An 18,775-nucleotide genomic window follows, 5' to 3' on the forward strand; every position below is an offset into this window, starting at 1 on the left:
ATTTATATAATAAATTGTCTATAAGACTTGTAAGTATAGATACACACGCACACCCTTTTGTGTGTGTGCATACACATACATACCAGCATACATATCTAATTTGTTTTATCTGTATTTGACTTCTGGTCATTTGACCATAATAAAGGTTTGAATTGATCTGAAGTGGTTCAGCTTTCCTCTGCTGCTTTATGTAGAGTTTTAATCCTTCCATAGCATTTGCTGGATATTTTTTTTTTCTGATTTCCAAAATTAAATGACATTACCACTGTCACATGCATTTATACATTTCTGAACACTATGTATCTTTAAAGATGTTTTAAATACAATTGATTGAGACAGTACTGAGTCAAGGAAGAAAACCAGCAACTTTTGGTTAGGGTCTTCAAAATAGGATTCATATATTGCATTTCGTGACACTAATATGAAGCAACGAGTTGCATAAGTAAGTGTTTTATGATATAATCATAAGTATATTTTAATTGAGGAAGTTTGTGTATTTACTCAAAATAAATTAGGAATTTTTCATCAAATTATGAAACATGGAAGATAGAACTTGGTGTACATGAACCAGCTTGCTGATTACCTAAAAACTAATTTGAAGGTAAGATATTAAACTACATTCACTTACAAATATTTCTAAGGCAATAACAGGTGATAAAATAGTTTCCCTTCCAGGTTATTATCTAGAAAGGTGATAGGGAGAAGTATGTGTGATATATGTGAAACTATATATATTTAAATAATAAAAATAATATTACCATTTGAGGACTATGAATTACAGTTTTTCTAAAACAAACAATGTTTTCCTAGTGGAGGATTTGTTCTTAAGGTCCATTCTTAAGGATTCCCTATAAGAATTGTATATCAAAACCATTAAGCTTCAGTTTTAATATAACAGCCATCAGTTTTCCCTACTTTTCAGCATTTTGCTCAACAGCTCATCTATTATTCTGGAGCTGTAGGACTTGTTCTGGAACTTTTCAGATCCTAAGTTGGGAAATTCCTCTCCTATTTGCTCTAGTGAACTTACCAATTTAGTATCTGTGCTGCCGAAGCGAGCACTAGTGAACTTACCACTTTCCTTCTCTAAATAACTGTTTTATAAAAGCTGCCACCCTTTATCAAAATCAAGCTAAGGCAAGATGGTTCTACTAATAGCTCTGCTACTTCTTTTTCTTTTCATCAACACTAACTTAGTTAAGCTAAGACATCAACACAAGACCTCTGTTCTTATATATATTTAATCAGTATTAATGTCTCAAATAACTGTGTTCTTAAATCATTTTTAAGTTCTTCATCTGATTTGTGAAACCAAGAACTTTTATGTGATGACCATATAATAATAATCTCCATGGGGTATAGTTATGAAAACCATTAACTAATTAATTAGAACTGCAGAAGAAAGAGGGAGGGGAGAAATGTCAGAAGTCACTCTACATATTGACAGACAAACAGCTGGGAAAAACTCATGGAACTTTGTTTCTACTTATGATAATAGCAGTGAGTCTTTTATATCCACAAAAGTGGAAAGATTTGACATTACCTACAGTGGAATAATGAATGGTGAAGTTGATGGAGTTGGCTGAGATGGCAAGACTGTCAGTTTTGATTAGAGAAAAGACATTGAGTAATTTTGATGCTAATTGGAAGACTTTTTTGGACTTTTTGCGTGAAAGAGAAAAAAGTGAAATTATAATATATGGATCTGATGATTAGAAAAATAGTGGGCAATAGAAAAAATGAAAGTTATTTTGTGAACTTAGAGTAAGAGTTTGATGTAAATGTATACTTATATCTGTTGCAAGGAAATTTGGAAGTCATTCTTTCTTGTATTTCTCTTTCTTCCTTTTTCTTTTTCTTTATGCATTTTTGACTTTGTTCCTTTTCTTCTTTTTCATTCTTCTTTCTTTCTTTACTCACTATCTTAAATATTAGTTTTTGTAGTTTTTAATCTTTCTATCTTAAAATCTAATAAAGTTATTTGAAAAAAAAGAAGTGTCTCTACCTATTGTTTGCCTTAAATGTGAAAATGTTTTTCTCTTTATCTACTGCCAAAAGCCAGTGGTAAGCAAACAATTGTCCCCCAGTATGGGTAATGATAACTGGCTTTTTGAAAAATAAGCAATGCACTTTCAACATTTTTCCAAAGGACCATTGGCAAACACACTTCACTCTATTCCTAAGCTTTATTATGTTTGTTTTCAAAATAAGAGTTAGTGTCTTGACTTGCCAAGGAACAAGAATAAAAGCAAAGCACATCAGTATCCTCTATATGTTCCATTGAATTTGTTACTGAATTTGTTGTGTAATTTTTATGTAACAGTAGAAAGAAAGAGACAATAGATTGTGGTGAAGGAAAAATGGAAAATGGGATATAAAAAGTTAAAAAAGAAAAGAAAGCAAGTAAGACTCAGAGCAACTCTGAGTCTTACATACTGTATATCTTACAGAGTTCTTATCTTTGCAAAATGTGTATAGAGATAGACATGTTTCCACTGATGTAATTCATCTTAGTTTATTATGGCCGCCTTGGGATTCAGAAAACGAAAGTTTCTTTGGCCCTGCTGGCACAACAGATAAAATTCTTTCTAATAAGCACTTTCTAGGTGCCATTTTAAATATTAAATATTTATGTGGGGAAGTTGATAGTTGTGGGGTATGATTTTAAATTTTTCTATATCCAAAAATTTCCTATGGATAATGTTTTTCAAAGAAGCAAGGACAGGAATGTGGCCCTCCAGATACAGTGAAATAGAGGGAAAGCTTTTCAGATTACCAGATGAGAGGAAAGTTGATAACGGATGGAAACTGAAATCAACCTATAAGACCTATCTCATATATCAAAACGAACTTGGACAATGAGCTGAAAATGTAAAATTCTTCACTTAGGAAAAATTAATCAAGCATACAAGCATATGATAGAACATACCTGGCTTGGCAACAATATCTCTTAAAAGGCTATTGGGATTGTAGTTATTCACAAACTGAATATGAGGGTAACATGGCTGCAAAACAGCGGATGTAGATTGCATCAATAGAACATTATTTCCAAATTAAGGGAAGTAATATGTTCCTTCTATTCTGCATTTGCCTGACCTCATCTCAGGAACTGAGTTCAATTTTGGACACTGCACTTGGGAAGGATTAAGACTGAGAAAATTTGGTATATTCACATTTTTCAGGATTATCACTCCAAAGAAGGCCATGGCTTATTCTCTGTTGTCCCAGAGTGGATGACACAGATTAATGGACTTGTTCCAGGAGAATGCTAAGGAGAATATTCTTATTATAAGAGCAGTTTGATGACAGAATCAAGTACTTAGAGAGACAGTGGGTTCTGTTCACTGCAAGTGGTCAAAGCAGAGGCTTTCTAGCCATCTCCTGACAATGCTTTACACACAATTCCTAAACTGAACAGAGGGTTGGAACTGATGGCCTAAATGGTCCCTTTCAGATCTATGATTTTTTGATTCAATATTAATGAATTACAACTCCCAGCAACCTTAGTTAGTATGACCAATGGTGAAAGTTGCAGAAAATTGTAGTTCAAAAGGCTGATCCATGTTCCCATCTCTGAGAGGTGATTAAATAATTGTAATTAGGAGGCCTAAGATAAGGTCACATTATCTTATTAGTATCAGCTACCTTGCAAGTTTAAATCTGAGTGCCTTTTTCCTCCATGAAGCCTTATCTATGACTAGCTTGGGTGGGAAAATGGAAGTTTGTGGTAATTAACCTTGTCCTTTTAAATGTGTATATTTTTTGTAAGCTAAGCAATGCAACTGAGTCATTTTTAAGTAAAGCACATCTTCCTATTTTTCTCCCTATTTGCTTTTTTAGTTGTTTTTCCTCAAGGATACTGTACTGTATATTTAAGTTATAAATGGCTATTGACAATCTTGTTTCAACTGGGAGAGTTGTCAGCATTCTTTGGAACATTTGGATACAGAATTTGGGCTTTCCTTCAAGGATTTTTAATCATGAATCTTATGTTTGTTGTTTCAGTTAACACCAGTTGGAACCACCATCTTTACAGGATTCTCTGGGAACAGGGGTGCCACAGACATAGATGATGGTCCCAATGGCCAGATAGAGTACGTCATCCAATACAATCCCGGCGATCCAGTATGTGAAATTTATTTTCAGTAAATATATATTGTTGAAAGAAATAAGAAACAAAAATAAAATACAATTCATTGAGTTTACATAATTTATTCTTTTATTAATTTATACATCCTTTGAAAGAGTTGTGTACCATTTTTTGTAATGTATTTTCAACTCAGGTTTTGTCTGACTGCTATGGATGGACAAGGCAATATTCTTAGAAGAAGTGATGTGGTTCTTTGAATCAATTCTGACTCCTGGTGACTACAGGAACAAGTCCCTATAGTTTTCTTGGCAACATCTTTCAGAAGTAGCTTGCCAGTATCTTTTTCCTAGGACTGAGAGAGAATGACAGGCCCAAAGTCTCCCAGCTGACCTCCTTGCCTAAGGTGGGATTAGAACTCATGTCCAGTTTTCCAGTCCAATGCTTTTAACCACTATACCAAACTGGCTGTTAAAAGAGGTAATGATGGGAAATAGCAAAGTACTTCCATTTTTGAACAAAGGGATTCATTAAGTTTGGTGTAAGATGTTTTAATCATACACTATGATGAATGAATTAAATTTGGTCACTCTTCTGGAGATTGTCAATGACATATCTTTTAAAATAATAAGGATAAGATCATATTCTGAAGGATCATGTTAGTTAGGGCATAACTAAGTCCCTGTGCCAGACTGAATAGAAGGTGTAGTGAAGAAGGACATGGGCAAACAAGGTCAGAGACCTTCTAACAAAAGGATGGAGTTAAATTCCTCTCCCAATAGTCATGAAGGCAGCATACTGAATCTAGCTAATGTAAAAAGTCTTATTTGCACTTGACAAAGAATGTTGGTAAAGTAACAAGCTGCTGAGAAGAGCTTTCTAAATAAGATTGTGCTATACAATTTTGGGCTGAAACTTAAATCTTTCTGTCCATAATCTATGGTCTATGATCCACTGTTTCAGTTCCATTGAGGCTCTTTCAAAGCCAAATGAGCTTAGAAGGTGAGTAGAAAACCCACAGAAATTTAAGTTATTATTCCAGTTATCCATGAAGATGTAAATTTATCCCATAGAATCAGGCAGGCTAGAGAGGTCTCAAAGTAGATTAATTTAACCAATATCTTCTACCTGTCCTGTTAGATCCGGCAGGAGAGGCATGCTCTGGGTTCCATTTGCAAGAGAGTGTCACCTGTCAGGACCCAGGAGGACAGCCTTTTCTGCCCTGGCACCTGCCCTCTAGAACATCAACCCCCTGACCTTGCTGGCCTTTTGCAAGGGATTAAAACCCTGGCTTTGCCATCAAGCCCAGGGCCCTGATCGTGTTGATGAGCCCATTTTGTGGTTAGTTTGAGTGTTTATGAGTGTTCTTAGCTGCTACTTTTATGCTATTTCTGTTGTTTTTAATTTTGGTTGTTTTTGTTCGGTTTTAATTGTTAGCTGCTCAGTCATGTATGTAAGATGTATTAAATAAATGTATTAAATAAATAAATATGAGTTCTACTGTATTCAAGCTAGAATGCAGCTTTAATGAAGAGTTAGATCCATATCTGGGTATACCAGTCAGGTCCGTTACAAAGTTTGAATGACTTTGAAGGAGGTCACTTTATGATACATGCTCTCCTCATTTAGCGACCACATTTTGTTCCAGCAAAATGATCACTAAGCAAAATGGTCGGTAAGCAAACCATGTGACAGAGAAAGAGAGAGACACTAAGAAGATTGCTGGTTGCTGTCTAATTCAGATAAATTTCTCTCATGCAGCAATGCCAGCATTATTCTTACTCCAGCATGGATTGTTGTCAGGCACAGAAATTTGAGCATGCATGGCCATATTTTCATGCAGTACATGCATTGGTCGGAAAATGATGTTTTTACTACAGTTTGTTACTATCGTATTTGTGAATGGTCGCTAACTGAGGTCACTAAATGAGGAGTTGGAAACCTGTGAACTCCAGACAGCTCATAGTCTTTGCTCTGTAAATCTTGATCGCTTCCATAAAACACTTATTGCCACAGTAATTGGCAAAAGAAAGGAAGGAAAATACGTGGGAAAAGGATTGCTAGTTCTTCACATTGCTGAAACATTTGCATTAATATTTTAACAAAGAAAAGGCCATGATTTTATTTATGTTGTATCAGATTGGAAGAATCTACAGCTGAATTAGTGAAGAGTGTATGTCCATCAACATCACTTACATTAGTCCAATAATGTTCAAGGTCCTAACTGCATGGGGGCCTACTGTTCCTGACCTCATATATGTATGTTTCCAATCACAGTCTTCTATAAAGAACCAATGTTTAAAAAGATTTCTCTGCATAACTAAAGGTCCTTGAAATTTTTCAAGTAACATTGTGCAGGGATGGAGTGGCCGTTTTATATGCTTTTAAGGGGAAAATGAAGCAATTTACATGTCTCACTTTCAACACTCATCAGCAGTATACAATAATCATAATAGAGTTAGGCTGTGTGAGCAGGCTCTATTTCTCCAACAGTTGGCTATTATTATCAATTTGCAATCAGGTCACTATATCCCCTTCTGCTTCTATTTAATTCTGTTTGTATCTAACATGAAGTGTTTTAGTTACACATTTATTGTTGAAAGGTACAGCTCAGTTGTATTTTGTCTTGCGATCTTTGAGAATGAAGTTTTATTTCATTGGAATGTAATTTAGCATTACCAATGTGCCAGTTTTTAAAAACTTGCTAAGTGCAGTGTTAACACCAAACATGTTTAGATGCGATAGAAGTTCCTATTTTCCTATTTTTTAAGAAATTCATCCTGTTCGTGTGGGTGAAAACTAGCTGATTAATAGTTAAAAGTAGAATGAGTGCAGTACAGATACTCCCCAGGTTAAGAACTCCCGATTTAAGGACAACCGATAGTTAAGAACTAAGTCTATTGTAACAAAATTCAAGTTAAATACACAATGATTTGAGTTGAATACACAATGGTTTGAGTTAATTACACAATACTACTTATACAGTATTATATGATAATACCATTCTGGCTTGCATACAAATTCAATTTAAGGACAGACCTTGGGAATAGAACTTGTTCTTAAACTGGGGACTACTTGTAATGTGCATTTTTCTATAGCTAGAGGCATTGTCATTAATTGCCACTGGCCATTGATCTTAAACTGTTAACTCATCATTTCCTGCAATTCTTTATCCATCCTCCCCCTCCTCCTCCTCCTTTTTTTTTTCTTTTGCAGACATCAAATAGGACTTTTGACATCCCTTTGACATTGTCTGGAGCAATAGTTTTGCGTGAGAGATTAAATTATGAAGAAAAGTCACGCTATTTTGTCATTGTCCAAGCAAATGTGAGCATGATGTTTTTGGGGTGTTTATTATGTATATAACTGCTTTGGAAGAAAACCTGAAAATATTTAGATGTTTTGCCTTGTCACCTTCAAGCAAGCATATATTATTTCTCAAATTTCCCACTGAATTTCTGCAAGAGTCAAGTATTAGTTTAGACATCCAAATGAACAGCTGTACATCAGGTACTTCACAGAGCTTTCCCCAAAGTGGGAAGACATTAACAGGTAATAATATGCTGGTGATACTCAGTTATTTATCTCTGCCCCTAGCTAACTACATGATGCTGTCCATGTTCTATCCATGTCTGGAGGCTGTGGGGGTCTGAACTGTGAAGAATAGGATTCAGCAAAATCCCAGAAACACCAAGTGGCTGTGGCTTTGGGGCTCTCCTGATCCCACACCTGAAGTTTTTCCATTTTTGGTTTTGGAGCGGGTGGCACTCCCCCACTTAGAACCAGTGCATAAATTGTGGGTTCTTCTGGACTTACAGGTCCTGCTTGAAGAATAGATGGTAACTGTGGCCAGGAAGGCTTTTGCATAACTTTGTTTTGTGTGCCAGTTGTACCATTCCTGGATCAGGTTTTGCTTCCTGTTACTCATGCCTTAGTCACCTCTGTACTGCAACACCCTCTACATAGGGCTGCCCTTGAAAATCATATGGACACTACAATAGATCCACAGGTAGTTAAGTGTGCACTTCAGTATACTCATATACCAACACTATCTGTTGGCTGCATTTACTCCCAATAGACTTCCAAATCCAATTCAAGGTGCTGATTGTCACCTATAAAGCCCTACATGGCATAGAATAGACCTATTTGCAGAACCACTTTTCTCCTATAGCAACTCTGTCCCTCATACTCTAGTAGGATGGACACACTTTGGTCCCTTCCTTGAAGCAATGTCATCTAATGGCACCTAGGAAGGGTGCCCTTTCCTCTGTAGCCCCTGCCCTCTAGAACAATCTCCTTAATATACAATTGGCTCTCACCCTGTTGGCCTTTAGAAAATTGTACCTTTCCTTGGGCATTGGGGCCAGGATGATTGGAGCTACCACATGGATGGTGTAAGGCAAATTTGAGTTCCTGGTTGCCTATTAATTGCTGTTGTTGTGATTTTAACCATAATTGGTTTCTTGTTTGCTTATTTTGTTGTTTGCTTATTGCATGCTTTCCAGAGTTTGAGTTGGGTGACCATATAAATTTCTTAAACAAATATTTTAGGCCTCTAAGTGATGAGATGGCATTTGCATGTTTGAGAATCAACCAAATGCTTTTGTTGTTTGTAACATTGTCTTTCATATATTATTTCATTCACACAACTGTGTTTTGTTATGTACATGTATACCTATCCTTTTTGGGTAAGCAACACTATAGAAAGCACAAAAAAGGAGTAATAAATAGTAAGCCAAATAAAGTAGATACCTGAGATAAGAAAGAAAAAAAATAATGTATAGTCAAAGCTAGTTTATATCAGTACTGTTTCTATTCTTTTCCATACTTTTCTATCCTTGCAAATCATCTTTGCTTTGACCACGTCCATACGCTGCTTAAAACAATTGCGTTTTCACCCTATTGTTTTTGAGGATCTCATCAACTCCATGCAATCATTTTTACTTTTACACACACCAATAATAACCTAGATAACACTTATTCATACTTTCTGACAATATATTTGCATCCTCTCATTCATAATTAAACCTCCTCCTTTACATCTCTGCATTCATGAATTCTACTCCACAGAGTCAAGCCACCTATTACATTCTCCCCTTTTTCTTAGTTTCACTGATATACAAGAGACCTATCTTTATTTATTTAATTTCATTTGTGTTTTTTACCATTTATTCCTTTTACATTCCAATTTGTAATCTTCTATATAATATGGTCATCGCCAGATGGGCCCATAGATATTGACTTCTTCTGCCCATCATGGCTTTGGTCAATTGAGCCCTTCACATAACACTTTTTAACAGACAGAGAAGGCTACAGAATAGGACCTAGATGAAATATTTGCAGGCTCGGACCTTTAATCTACAGATTATCATACAAACAGTTACCTGCATCACATTAGGAAGTATTGGCAGTATATTGACACATACTCAGGGTACCAGGAATATGTGTGTGTGTGTGTGTGTGTATGTATGTGTATGTATGTGTGTGTGCGTGTATGTTTGTATATATGTATGTGTGTATGTGTGTATGTATATATATATATCATGCATGTAATTCCACTAAGGGTTGCCTTTCTGACATAAATAGTAATTTTGTGTGGTGTTAATTTCATTTCATTTACCAGTATTATTCAGCTTTGAAGTGCAACCTTTGGAAGGCATTTTACCTAATTAGGTCCAGTTGCATATATTTTTGTAGGAAGCAATTTTATAACACATTATATAATAAAGTAACTTACTTTATTACAGTTCCAGACCAATAACATAAATACACGAAATGCAGGTTTAGAATAAATAACCTATTTATAATTTTTTTTTTTTTTTTTGTCTGCGCTCAGTCATTGCTGACCCTGCAGTGACTGCTTGGACGAGTCCTTGCAGTTTTCAAGGCAACTGTTTTTCGGAAGTGGTTTGCCAGAGCCTCCTTCCTAGGGCAGAGCCCAGCTGGCGAGCGCAGGAGGCGGGGTTTCCATTGCTTCGCGCCCTTTTCGGGCGCGCGCGGTTTTTCGCGCTTACCGGCAACTGCTCCCAACTCCTTTTTTGTGTCAAGTCTGAAAACCCTTTTTTGTCCCTGAAAAATAACACTTTCTTCAAATCAAATGTTGATTTATGATTAGTGCTAAATATGCAAGCAGAGCTAGTAAGTACTCCCTTCACCTCTGAATTGTACAGATTACTTGGTCCAACTTTGTAGCATTCCTACTACAAAGGAATGGTCCAACTTTGTAGCATTCCTACTCCAACATTCGTAAATTAAAGGATTTGAATTTCCAGAAGATAGATTCTGGTTGAATATTATAGGGAAGTAAAGAGCAATTCAACAATGAATGTGTTCAAGCAGCAACCGGACCATATCGCTCAAGCATTCTTTAATTAGAATTCCTGCGCTGAGCAGCAGTTAGAATTGGTAGTCTAAAAGGCCCTTTTCCAACCCTCTTGTTGCTCTGATTCCATATTGCTGAACTACATCTCACAGAAGCTCCAACCAGTTACCTCAATAGTTCCTTCTAAGTCTATAACTACAATTCTAAGTCTCAACTCCAATCAACCCTCCCTTCCTCCTCCCCCATTCACTGGGTATGACACGGTGAGGGCAGAGAATGGGATGGGAAAGAGCAAGTGCTGAGGGAGGATGAAGTGTGATCAGAATATTGTTGATGGGTATCATGATTGGCTCCTGCCAGGCCTGAATATTTACACCTATTTCCAGTTCTCTCCACAGTTTTAGTTTAATTTGCACTGGTGTTCTCATTGCCTGCTCCTTTGCTGTTAACCTCTCTAAGTGCCTTACTTGCTGCTGCTTGATTTCCCTCCATCTAGCTTTTTAATGTTTGTCAGATTCTTGTGTCCCCTGGGGAACTTCATTTGCCATATGCCTTATCCTTCCTAGGGTGAGCGGTTTGCTTCCACCCAGCTTCTGAGTATAGCGAGTTTGGAGACTTTAAACTTTCTCCAGTCTAATGTTTCCTTGTTTTTAATTTCCAATTGATCCAAGAGAAACTTAAAGAATTTTGGAATAATACATGTGGATGTCTCCGTGAACCAGATTTCCCTTCCTCAGCTGTTCAGTTACCAAGGACAAAGCTGTAGCTCTCATTCCAAAACAATCTGTTTATAACAACATGCAGTAATTATATTTTACTACAGTTCCTCAGTCATAAGAAGGCTAAAAAGCAGAAATGGCAGGCAAATATCAAATTAAGACTCTCTGCAGTATGATAATCTTCCTACAATCTTGAGTAAGGTTGGTGTACCATTTGCATTGGTCTGAGTTCATTTTTTTTCCTGTAGAGCACTTAGTCTTTTCTGTTTGAAAAGCAACAGAATTGATTATTTCTTTTGCCAGAAAGCAGAATAGATGGAGTATGTTTATCAGGGCTGACTGATAAATGAATCAATAATTAAAGATATAGAAAGTTTTGTTGAAATAAAGGGGATTTAACTCCCATGTAGTTCTGTGAAGAAAACAATACTTATTGGGCTCAAATTTACAAAAAGAAAATTTAATCATGAAGTCTCTTTTATTTGTTCCTGTCCTCAAATATTCCAGGGGAGAGGGAGAAAACTCTTGGCATTTTGAAAGTTGGGTTTCTTGCATGGCTGCTACTAGATTTCTTTGCTATTGGATAATTAGCTTTATTTCCCAGAGATATTACAGAGTCACTAAAAGTTAGATTCTGCATTCAACACTCTCTCAAGCACATTTTACCTGTGTATCTGTGTGTGATGTCAGCTAACATCTCCCAGAGCAATTTAAGGAGTTGAATAATTTGGGATACAAGGAAAGGAGAAAGAGGCTTAAAGGGAAAGTGTAGAGAAGTGATGAGTATCTTGGAATAAATATATAATGGGAGAGGTAGAGAGTGAGGTATACTTAAAGTAATGGAGGGAAGGATATATATGCTATGATAGAGAAGAAAAGTAGTGACAGGAAGAAATAAAAACAAATCTAACTTGTCACCTGATTTGAAAAAGAAAGTAAACCTCCCGTCCAACTCCTACTGCCACCTGGTGCTATCTGGAGTCTGGCAGTTCCTTACTTCCATCCACCTAACGTTTCAAGAACATCACAGGATACATTTTGAGATTGCATGTTGTGAGATGACACCAAGATAAATATTTTTATTGAAATACATCATCTCTCTGGAGGAATTGCAGGATTAGTCTTTAAAAATTCTATTTTCTACACAGGATCGAGCTCAAAATCTTGGGGAACGAAGAACAAGCACAAGCACCCTCACTGTTGATGTCCTTGATGGGGATGACCTTGGACCAATGTTCCTTCCATGTATATTAGTTTTTAATACTCGCGACTGCCGGCCACTCACTTATCAAGCTAGTTTGCCAGAACTCACTGACCCTGTAAGTACAAGCATTTTAATTGAATTCATTCATTCTGCATCTACATTGAGCCACCACTAATTGTGCAGCACAAGCTTACAATCAGCAGACTCAACAGTGCCCAGCCATATATCCTGATCTGTCAGATATTCAGCACAGACAAGTCTCATTTTTGCAGTTGCATGCAAATTGCAAAATCTGATTTATCAGACCCTTGAGTGGATTCTTGTCAGGCTTCACACCCAGGCTGGCAGTAAATCACACACCTCCAGACACTTAACCCTTAATTCAGCTCTTAGCTAGACTTGGCAGAAGTCTCCCAGGCATGACTAGGCTAAATTGGTATCTTTATTGCAGGCAGTAATGGAGCTTCAAACACAATACTTGATTACTCGCTGCAGCATAAAAATGTCTAAGACTTTATATACCTGTGTTCCAGGGTTTAAACTCTAACCTGCTTCCTCCTGCCCTTCTAAATTAACAGATAGTTGGCTGGTCACTTGATGGTTTGGGAGGTGATGTAATGATATATGGGAAAGACCTTGGGAGACTGGGCAACGAGATGCTGCCAAGGGAGCAGTCAGATAAGACACAGCATAGTCCACAGCTGGATAGTGGGTGGGGCAAGAAGCTCAGAAGAGACCCTCCTTAGTTTCTTGGGCTGTAGAAGAGATAGGGAGAGAATTGTACTTTCAGACTTACAAGATTCTGTCAGTGTAGCTTTACATTAAAGTAGAATTAGCTCGTCTGGTTGTGTTTACCCTCCAAGGCTGACAGGCGACTGAGATATATTTAAATAATAGCTTTCTCTAGACTGGGAGTTGCTTATTTCTGCCCCTCCAGCTTCAGTCCTGACTCCCTTAGCCCATATACTTGTTATGTTTAATATGTAAATAGTACATAGATATAAAATACTAAGTATTTATTGATCATAGACCTTCCTATAAACCACATCAGAGAACTTTTGTGTCCTGCTCAGCTTTTATCTTAATTTTATAGGTCTTTAGTATTTACAGCATTCTCAAAATATTCATCAGTTAACAACTTCAGATTTTGGTTTGTGTGTTTTTCCCCAACTGATGAAAAAGAGATTCAATTAAAATATAGGTCATGAAAATAAATGGACCTTTGTAGACAATATGGAAAAACTAATAATTTATAAACATCATGTCACTTTTTTTTTACTTGTTTACTTTCTCTTTTACAATGTAGATTGACACTTCAGTTTATAAGAATTTTTTGTATGAATATTGTTAGCAGTTAAAAAATAATATCACGCTGAATTGACCATAAATATTTACTAAATGTAGCTTTTTGGTATATTTTTGTAGCATAATGCTTTTCAGCTGGTTTTATTAAAACCATATCAGATGTAAATAGTACATTACATGTATAATGTAGTATTTCTTTTCAGAAACATTAAAACAGCATTAGATTTTCAACATCATAGAAAGAATCAGAAGGAGTGCATTTTATTTATCTGTGGGACAATTAAGAGGGCTGGTGTAACTTATTCTCTATTGAGAAAACTATTGTTGAAAGTATTGTTGTTTCATGCCTGGAACTTTGTAATGGACTATGAAAATAACCATGGAAGACAGGAGGAAGAGCTGCAGTCTAGATAATGGCATGATAAATGAAATCTGAGTCCAAAGGAGGGATGAGGGTGGAGAAAGCATCTCAGAAGCATCTTCCTAGTTCTCTGGAAAGTAAAGGCAGGGGAGGGGGGAAGTGCTTTCAAACTTGCAAGATTAAGTCAGCCCTTTGAGGTAGTCCAGACAGGAAACCAAAACCACTAGTATTAATGCTACCTTTATTGTAAGGTCACAGTAACACAATCTTGCAAATCTAAAAGCACTTCCCCCATCTCCTGCCTTTACTTTCCAGAGAACTAGGGAGGGTCCCTTCTGAAAGGCTTATTCCACCCCTGCCCCTCCTTCAGACTAAGATTTTTTTTTATCAGACCATTTTCTAGGCTGTGGCACTTCCTCCTGTCTCCCAAGATTATTCTCACAGCCCATTACAAACTTGGTGCTAAAAATGTTTCTATGGCCACTTCCATAAGTTACTGGCTGCTTCCATGGTGATGGGGGAATGATAGAAGGATACTGCAGCACCTTGCTACAGGAGGAGAAAATACTAGGCGAGAGAGAAAGGTCCCACTAATGGGCAACTGTCTTTGTAGGATCAGGAGCTGAACTGATAGTTGATTAGCTTAGCTTCCCATGATATACTCAAGTTTCATGGCCTCACTGGACTACAGGATTAGTTCATCTCATGCGTATGGAAAATGATCATCATCATCACCACCACCACCACCATTACCAGCAGCACCACCACTGTCTACTGGACAGCTGGTTGAGGGCCTTGCAATGTTTTGTTTTAATGTGCCATATCCCTAGAAATAATTTCTTGAATGTGTTGTTACTATCATATAAATCATACCCAAAGTGCCAATCCCATAAAGGAAGTTTTCCTAGGGTATAGAAAGAGTTGTATTATTTCCCCTTTGTTAAGAATGAATATATATATATATATATATATATATATATATATATATATATATTCATACATTCATACATTCATACATTCATACATACATACATACATACATACATACATACATACGAATGCAGTCTAATTATAATAGATTTTGCTGCCTTTTGAATCAGTAGGCTAGACGGCTAACAGTAAGGTTTGAGCAATGCAGAGTACTAAAAATGAAACAAATTCCTGAGGAACTTGTAATGGTTTTTCTGGATGCTGTCTTTTCAGAACACCAATATGATGCCTTCTTATCCTACCATAGCTTTGATGCTATAATGGGTATTTAAATGTAGTAAGAACATCCATATTAATGGCATGGAATAGTTGTGATATGTAATGTAGCTCAGTAATGGGGGAAAAAATGAGTATAATGCTTCCCTTCAACCAATAAATATAGCCTGGGAGTGACTTGTGGGTGGGTCCATGTGATAGCATTGGCCTCTCTGAGGGAGGGGGAAGTTCCCCCAGCCTTGAAGGAGGTGATGGTGTGCCCATTTCTCAAGAGGCCATCACTGGACCCCTCCGCTCTGGACAGATTGTCCAGTTTCCAAACTTCCCTTTGTGGGGAAGGTGGTTGAGAAGGTGGTTGGATACCAATTGCAGAGCATCTTCAAGGAAACAAATTATCTGGATCCATTCCAGCTGAGTTTCAGGCCAAGATATAATATCAAGACAGCCTTGGTCATGCTTGTAGATGACCTGTGGTAGAGGATGGGGGTGGTATACCTATGCTTTTATTCCTTGATCTCTCAGCAGCTTTTCATATAGTATCCTTTTGGAGTGGTTGTAGAGGTTAGAGGGTGGGACACTGTGCTGCAGTGGTCCATCTCCTTTCTCAGTGGTCCCAGTCTGTGTTGACAGGAATGGAGAGATCATGCTCATGGCTCCTCACTTGTGTGGTGGCTCAGGGTTCCATGTTTTCATCCCTTCTATTTAATAACTACATGAAACCACTGGGTGAAATCATCCATCAGTTCAGGTTTCAGTATCAACAATATGCAGATAATACTTAATTGTGCATCTCAACCTCAGGTTGCACAGGTGAAGCTGTCAATGTAGTGACCCAGTGCCTGGAGGCTGTTCAGGTCTAGATGGGAGGAACAGACTTCAACTCCCTGACAAAACTGAATGCCTGTTTGGGCTCCCTGGGTTGGGGAAGTTTTCACCTTTGGTTATGGAGGGGTAGCACATCCCCAGTCAAGATTAGTGCACATCTTGGTGGTCCTCCTGGACTCACAGCTACCATTCTTCATACTGTCTGCATGCTTTTTTTTAAATCAACCATTTTCCATAAAAACGAGCCTTAATCAACTTTCAGACAATGCACATTAGTGTTTCTAATGTGATATCTATCTATCTATCTATCTATCTATCTATCTATCTATCTATCTATCTATCTATCTATCATCTAGCTAGCTAGTTAGCTAGCTATATCAGCATGGCTCTATTTTTTAAAGTTGGAATAAATTCTTCCTCTCCTTCCTCAAACCTCTAAGCTGAAAGTCAGGGAGCCTACTTATACACAAAGGTTTGAAAGCAATTAATTGTTTTTGCATTTAATGTAATGCAGGAACTTTGTCAATAACTTTTGCAAATGTTCTCTTGGAGAAAATATAATTCATCAAGGTTCTGTATATACAAAAGAAAAGCTGGTTTGCTTCTCAGTTCTACTGACTTTCATATGAATGACAATAGCAGAGTCATCACTGTCACCCAGTGTACAAAAGATGGATTTGGAATATTTAAAGTGATCACTCAAGATTTTGATCATCAGCTGAAGTACATCTCTTCACATATAATTATAGAATGTCCATATGCCAAACTCTTTGTGTTCATCTATGAATAATGAAATGGTTGCTCTTTCTGCTAGAAAGTCTTACAACTGATAATCTTTCTGAATGTATAGGGTTTGGAGCTTAAAGGTACACAAGATGTGCAGTAGGGGTTTTACTGAGCTGTTCTGTTCTTTTACTATAGCTGTTCTCCTGTTCCCATCTGCAAGAGTAATTCTTGCAGAACTTTTCAGTGCAATGTTCTGCACACAGTGAATCTTTCTAATAGGAAATTGTGCATAGGATTATGATGTTAGTTATATGCAGAATGAATGCATTGGTACTTGTTTCAGGGTATGCATATTTTTTAAAAAAATATTGATATGCTAAATCCTATTCCTATGAAATGTGTGTTCTGTAAACAGTTAAATTATGTAAATTAATGACATTTGCAATTCTCACATTTCATTCTGGTTCTGTTATTTCTTTAAGCATCAGGAAGCTCTGTCTATTGTGTGGGTACATGCACCCACACTCAGAAGGATGGAACAAAACCAGCTATTTACCCAAAACTTTCTAGACTGAAAGGGTAACAATAAATAGGTAGATCACTCTTCCATTAATTCCATGCTGTTTTATCTGCTGTGCAACCAACATATTAGAACAAAATTTACAGTACACAGGCATACAGTAATATATTATGAAGGTTGAACAAAAATAATGCTTCTAACATTGTAAGCCACTAACAGAAGGCAGTACTGATGCACCAAAAGCTCTGATGTGTTCCATACTATCTATTATTTCATCTCAGTTGATAGGAAGAAAAGGTTATGTTGCTATTGTTCATGAAATGGAAGGTACTACTCATCACTGCACTTTAAGCAACATAGCATGATTGAATTTTTGAATGGCAAAGGAATCCCTCCAATTGAAATTCACTGCCAAATGCAGACCATTTATGGTGATGATTCTGTTGATTTGACTACTGTGGGTGACTGGGCAAAAAAAAAAAAAAAATGTAAAGATGGCAGACTAGGTAGAGCTGATCTGTGTGGATAACCTGTGACAGCAACCAAAGAATCTTACATGGGAAAAGTTGATGAACTGATTAAGGACCATTGGTGGATTACTCAAAGGGAAATTGATTTGAAGCTTGGCAAGAATATGTCAGTCAAATCATTGATGTTCTTCAGTGATTAGAAGGTTTGTGCAAGATGGGGCTCCTCACAGGCTGATGGCAGAGATAAAGCATCAAGAATTGGCATTTGCCAGCAACTGTTACCACACTGCAACAGCCAATTAAACATGGGCTAATTATTGTAACCCAGAAAAGAAGCATCATCATGGAATATCATCACAAATGCCAATTAAAAAAAAAAAATGAAAACCCAGGTTTTGACAGGAAAAATTTGAGTTTTGCAGTTACCAATGATGGTATCACACATGGATTATCACATGAACTTCTTTGAATCTGGCACCACTGTCAACTCACAGCATTTTATTCCAACATTCAAAACTTTGAAACAACAGTTAAGCAGGGTTCAGAAGTAGAAGAACTTTTTTTTCTGCAACATGACAAAAATTGACCCCACAGTGTACAAGCACCCAAGAGGCAATTGACAAATTGGAGCTCACTGTCTTACTCCATACAGTCCAAATTTGGCACCATGTAACTTCCACCTTTTCCCAACATTGAAGGAATATCCTTGTGGGCATATGTTGGACTCAAATGAAGAGGTGGAAAGGACTGTCAGTCTTGAAGAGGCAGCATGTGGAGTTCTTTTGTGACAGCTTTAAGAAGCTTGTCCATCACTGGCAGAAGTGTGTAGTGAATAGTGGTGATTATGTGGAAACAAAATACAGTAACAAAAATAGCTCATATCAAGGATTGTTTCTTTTATTAAAATATCCCTATTTATACTAAAGTTTTGGAGGTGATGCAATAGGCAGTAGGAATAACCTTGAGGAACAGGAGGAAGAGCCACAACCAAGACAATGGTCAGATTAAAAAAAAAAACTGAGTCCCGGAC

At 37.0% G+C, this 18,775-nt stretch overlaps 1 protein-coding gene across 6 annotated transcripts in view; it reads left to right on the plus strand.

Annotated features, from left to right (window-relative positions):
- Nucleotides 1-18,775, plus strand: part of PCDH15 (protocadherin related 15) — a 435,688-nt gene that overhangs the window by 175,695 nt on the left and 241,218 nt on the right. For all 6 annotated transcript variants that reach the window (XM_088144402.1, XM_088144401.1, XM_088144400.1 and 3 more), the window contains exons 6-8: nt 4,006-4,125; nt 7,304-7,414; nt 12,277-12,447. In XM_088144402.1, coding sequence (XP_088000528.1) covers nt 4,006-4,125; nt 7,304-7,414; nt 12,277-12,447 — 402 coding nt within the window. The remainder of the gene's footprint in view (nt 1-4,005; nt 4,126-7,303; nt 7,415-12,276; nt 12,448-18,775) is intronic.

This window comes from Python bivittatus, unplaced genomic scaffold (assembly GCF_059951505.1).
Source record: "Python bivittatus isolate LINGU-HERP-01145 unplaced genomic scaffold, Pbiv_v1 ctg000400_np1212, whole genome shotgun sequence".
In the NCBI taxonomy this organism is placed as follows: domain Eukaryota; kingdom Metazoa; phylum Chordata; class Lepidosauria; order Squamata; family Pythonidae; genus Python; species Python bivittatus.